This window comes from Aptenodytes forsteri, unplaced genomic scaffold (genome assembly GCF_000699145.1).
Source record: "Aptenodytes forsteri isolate BGI_AS27 unplaced genomic scaffold, ASM69914v1 Scaffold69, whole genome shotgun sequence".
Classification (NCBI taxonomy): Eukaryota; Metazoa; Chordata; class Aves; order Sphenisciformes; family Spheniscidae; genus Aptenodytes; species Aptenodytes forsteri.
In genome coordinates this window covers 2,988,665-2,994,307 of record NW_008795885.1, presented here as the reverse complement: position 1 = coordinate 2,994,307, position 5,643 = coordinate 2,988,665, and the positions used below count along the sequence as shown (strand labels likewise).

The following is a 5,643-nucleotide window of genomic DNA, read 5'->3' as shown; positions in this document are numbered from 1 at the left end:
AGTGCTTACACTAGTCAAGGACTTTTCAGCTTCCCATGCCCTGCCAGCGAGGAGCTGGGAGGGGGCACAGCCAGGACAGCTGACCCCAACTGGCCAAAGGGACATTCCATACCATGTGACGTCATGCTCAGTACATAAACTGGGGGAGTTAGCCGGGGGGTGAGACCGCTGCTCGGGAAGTGGCTGGGCATCGGTCAGTGGGTGGTAAGCAATTGCATTGTGCATCACTTGTTTTGTATATTCTTTTATCATTATTATTGTTGTTGTTATTATTATTATTATTGCTCTTGTTGTTATTTTCCCTTCCCCGTCCGTCCTATTAAACTGTCTTTATCTCAACCCATTAATTTTACTTTTTTTTATTCTCTCCCCCATCCCACTGGGGGCAGGGAATGAGCGAATGGCTGTGTGGTGTGTAGCTGCCTGCCGGGTTAAACCATAATATATAAGTGCTATATAACTATATTGATAAAATTTGCAACTATATAAATGTAGTTCATAAAGGATTGATAAAATAGTATGTAAAACCTCTAATAGATATTTTTTCTTAGCAGTCTGCCTATATTAATCTTATCTTTCTCATGTACTGCTCAGGTATGCAGTATGCTTATGATATTCATTTAAAATATTTTAAACAGCTGCAAATGTATCTTGTCTTTAACATTTGACAGAAAATACTGTTCTAAAGTATTTTTAATACTTGCTTAACTTGATTTTGTGTGCTTCACCCATAGTTTTGGTATGGGTGACAAAGTTAGTATGGAGACACTGCAAAGGTGGATGAGATAATTTAATTCAGTTATGTGATTCAGGGATGTATATGTTCCTGTAACATCCAGGCCTTTTCTTAAATGTAGTTTGATGCATTGTACAAAGCATATTGTCTAAAAGAAGCAGGATACAAGTTAGCACACGACTAATAACTGGTTTTTGCTTTCCCAAAATGCCTCTTAGCTTTAGATTTCAAAGTGGTTTTGTAGAGAAATGTAGGTTTTTTCCTCTTTTATAGGGGTGGACCTGATACACAAGAAGCTAGTGACTTGCCTTAGCACAGAGGAGCAGACATGTTGCTTGGCCAGGAACTGCACCCACATTCTCCAATGTGCCCTCTTAGTGCCCTCTTCAAACCTTGTTTCTCATTTAACCTTTTTTTACGGGTATCAATGCCTATTTCTGTACCTACATATGGTAATGAGGTCTTAATAGAGAGATATTTCCCACTTCTGTTTTTACTAGATCTCTTTTGCTTGCGGAGCTTGAGAAGGAAGAGAAAGAAAAGGACTGGTATTATGCCCAGCTTCAGAACCTGACTAAAAGGATTGATAGTCTCCCCCTCACTGAAAATGTAAGTTCCTTCAGTATGCTTGGTCATGTATCTGGTGCTATGATCTCTGTTTAGATGCTGTTTATATTTTATGAATTTGGTGACATTCTCTACTATTGTTTTAATTTAAAACATTTTTACATTAACTTGTAATGCTAACTTAGCTAACTTAAGCTAACTTAGCCTAAACAATGCATTTTTTCATATATAATTTTATACATTAAAGTTCATACCTATCAGTATAAATGTCAGTGATAGAGAGGAGCACTGAAAAGTCGTTATGACAAGTAAGTTACGTGTCAGTATGCTGCTTCTTTAACTCTATCCCCCAAAAGGTCTTTTCTTTATCCGTTCTATTATTTAATGGATTCTTTTAGTTTTGAGAGCAATATTAGCCTAAGAGGATTTACAGAGGAGCTCTTAATTCCTAACAGCAAGTAAAGTGGTGCTGTAGCTTATGCAGGTATTGTTGCTCCAAGCTTTTATCTTGGCATCTCCAAACTATTTATAGTCAAGTCACCATTATCTGGGATAATGAAGATGTCTGATATCCCAGATAATACAAATTTTCCTGTTGTCAGACCCCAGCAGCTTGGATATATTTGCAGTCCATTCCTTCACACATACAGTGTTGGGTAGACCTGGTTGCCCATCTTTACAGAGTCATACCTGATAAAGAATCAGTCAGCCTCCTGGAAATGGAAATAGACAATGGAAACACTTCCGTGGCTGGGGTGAAGCAGCTGGACTTCAACAAATCTAACACTGAGTCATGGCTGAGCTTATCAGAACACCAGAAGCAAGGGGAGGAGGTCTGAAAAGGATCTCAAGGAAGTGCAACCCATTCCCAAAGGCACTGTCAGCTGTATCTGTGTCACTCTGTTGTAGCTCTTAAGATTGTCTCCCCAGTTTCATAGGTAATCAATTAACTTAGCTCTTCTTATGATTAGAATGTCTTACTTTAACATATACACTAAATCTCTTTAGTGGTAATTTATATCCATTACTACTTACTCCAGCCACGATAGAATGACAGATCCCATTCTTTTTAGTAGCATTTTACATATTTGTAGATGATTGTCTCTTTTTGACTCTCTGAATTGACCTTGGTAAAGTCTTCTGGGGGGACTGCTCTTGGAGACTCATTTGTTTGCAAACTGAGTAATTGTCCAAAACCAGTGAAGTGCTTTGCTCCTGCCTTGAAAAATCTATCAGTTGCAATGCCTTCCCTTAAGCTGTGTCGTTGTTCATGAATTGAACACTTGTGCTTTTTTCACAGGATAGATAAAAATAGGGTAGATAGCAGTAGTATGAATACCATCACTATGTGCAGTAGTCTGATACCTCTGAATATTTTTGAAAATACTGATTCAGATGGCACGCATAACAATTTTGTTGGTATGCTGACATATGTTAATAGCCAGATGTTCCAGGCTTGTAATGAATTGTACTGTCTCAATGTTTATATATTACATTTAGTCATTTGACAAAACTTGCAGGTAGGCTGTTAGTTGAACAACATTATGTGTTCTTGTTTTTAATAATGCAGTCATATTTTAAGGATCTATTATTATGTTTTGTTTGTTTATGAAGTTTAATGTGGAAAAGTAATTGTTCTGCTTTGGTTCAGAGAAATACATAGTTTACATAAACGCTATTTACTAAAATGCCTTCTCTGTACTTCAATTTCAGTTCTCCTTGCAAACAGATATGACCAGAAGGCAGCTGGAGTATGAGGCAAGGCAGATCAGAGCTGCAATGGAAGAACAACTAGGTACTTGTCAGGACATGGAGAAGCGAGCACAGGTATTGTTTGTCTTTCCTTATGAGAAGGAATGGAAAAAGTTTTCCTGCATTTTTATTAAACTATTGGTAGTTGTATCTTTAAACTGTGTGTAAACACAGTGATACCTTAGAGGATTTAGTTAGCCTTTCAAATACAAAAGTAGGAATTAGAACATAGGAAATAACTACTCAGCAAGAAGTACCCTCCTCTGCCTGTTTAAAAGATGACTTGTGAGTAGGCAGAAGTAGACAGTTTCTTCAAAAGAAAATATTTTTTATGATTATTTGCTTATAATTTATTACCATTTTAGCTTCAAACTAACACTATTGCAACTGCTTTATTTTGCATCTGTCACGCTGGGTTTTTTCATGCTTTTAAGTTTAGAATAAAATCCAGCTACTGTTGTTAAATTTCCTTAACCAGAAACCATGTATCAATCTTTGTAAACAAGGTATTCAAGTAAAGTGTAATTCACATACATATCTGGAAGTTGTTAGCTCTCACCAAGCGTTGTTTTGCATTCATGATGAGGACGTACAATTCTGTATGCAAATCATGTTACACACGTTTGGAAGTATAACTCAGAATGTAATTGTGTGGAACCTGTAAATAGAATAATTGGTTGCGTGCTCATTATAAAAACTATTCCCCCACAGTAGTAGAGCGACAGTTTGAATTATTTATTACCATTTATTTCCAGAGATGTTAAATAACCAGCTTGGTAAGATAATCTGGGTTTTTTTATGGTGAATGTTAACAAAAATAATTCCTTTCAATAGAACGGTTTAATTACAAACAAAATTAATTAGAAATGTTTCATAATTAGAAAAGCTGCTTTAAATTTTGAAGTGAGTAATTTAGTAGGACTTTTCAGAAAATTCATATGGTTCTAAGTATTTAGCAAAACAGATATCCTGCAATTGTCAGGTATGTACATAAAGGCTGTGTAGGGATTTGTCTATACAGAGGTACTCGGACAGACCCAAGTTTGATCTGCCTGGATAACAACTGGCTCTGATCTGGAAGCCGTATGTGTTACCGACATTTATCAGCAGTGGTGATGCCCTGCACAAATTCAGCTGTGCAACTTGCATCAGCCAGTCCTGAGTGAAGGCAGAGCAGACTCAGGATTGACTGCAGATGCCTGGTTAGCCCTGTTGCAGAAGAAAGCGTTAGGGCATTGACGCTAGAACTTCTGGGAAAGTTCTCTTGCTGCTAACAAGCTTAAGCTAGAGTAAGGTGAAGTAAGCTAAATGGGTAGGGCAGGCTGCTGGCAAAATTCTAAATGCACTCAGGCAGAGAATAAATGAATTTTTTCAGAGAAACAATTTCACTGTAGTTATATCACTATGAAAGTAAATAAGTTGTCCCTAAAGTAGCTTCTTCCCTGCTTGTTCTTTTTTAATTTTGTGTGGGGAAAAAATGCTACCAAGAAGATGTTGAAATATTTTATGGTTTTCTGAATTAGTGTTTGCCCATGGGTTTGTCACAACTGTTTTATTCTCTCTATGTATAACATTTACATACTTACAGAAATTACAGTGTCTATTGTGATTATATAAAGATTATAAAATAGGAAGTAACCACTTCTTCATGTGCTTGAATTTGACTGGTAATTCCCCTTGGTTTCATTTTACCAAGGACAGGTGCCAAAACTGTGTAGAAGTTAATTGGTGTACAAATTCATAAAAGCAAATTCTGGATTATTTTACTGTGATGTTTAAATGTGCAAACTGAACGATTCATATTTGGCAAGTATACAATACTTGCTGGTTTTTCAACTTTCTTTCTGCTCTGTATTTTCCTTCCACCCTAACTGATTATGACACAATACAATGCAAAATGAAAATTGAAGGGAGAGAACGGTTCAGCTATATAAAGGCTGGCATTGCAGATATTTCTGTATTAAGAGTCCCAAAGATTTACTCTGTGAGAGAACCGATAACCTGCTGTTGCCCAAGTAATTGATACACTAGCCACACTTTCTTGTGGACCTTAAAATAATGTTCTTCTCCCTCCTTCATGTCATGATTGGGCTTTGTTTCCTTTAACCTCCTTTTTCTGAAGCAAGTTAGCTCACAGCAACTCACTGTTCATGTAATCTTTTATTAAGATTGTATATTAGCACATGCCCAACATGTTATTCAGAAAGATGCATTGGAAGACTGAACAATTTATTTTAGTTTGTTTAATTATTCACACTAACTTGCACTATACCCTGAAGTTTATAACTTCACGTGGTAGTTCTTACTTGAAAAAAACAAAAAAGCATACTTATCCATGTTTTATTTTGACTATTCAAAAGTTGTAGCCTATATACTTAGTAATAAGTAGAAGCAAACTTTAATTTCTGTAAACTATAAAAATTCCAATTCCAAGACTGAAATCATGTTCACATAGAATTTATTTTTCCTTCATGCCACAACAAGAAGGATCTCTTTTTTTTTTTTTTTTTTTTTTTTTTTTTTTTTTTTTTGGTTTTTTTAAAAATAAATCAAGCTACCAAAAAAAAAAAAAAAAAAAAAACTACAGC

At 36.0% G+C, this 5,643-nt stretch overlaps 1 protein-coding gene across 2 annotated transcripts in view; it reads left to right on the top strand.

Annotated features, from left to right (window-relative positions):
• APC (APC, WNT signaling pathway regulator) overlaps positions 1-5,643 on the top strand; it is a 67,398-nt gene that overhangs the window by 28,736 nt on the left and 33,019 nt on the right. For both annotated transcript variants that reach the window (XM_009284177.1, XM_019473366.1), the window contains exons 4-5: positions 1,237-1,345; positions 3,017-3,130. In XM_009284177.1, the coding sequence (XP_009282452.1) occupies positions 1,237-1,345; positions 3,017-3,130 (223 nt within the window). The remainder of the gene's footprint in view (positions 1-1,236; positions 1,346-3,016; positions 3,131-5,643) is intronic.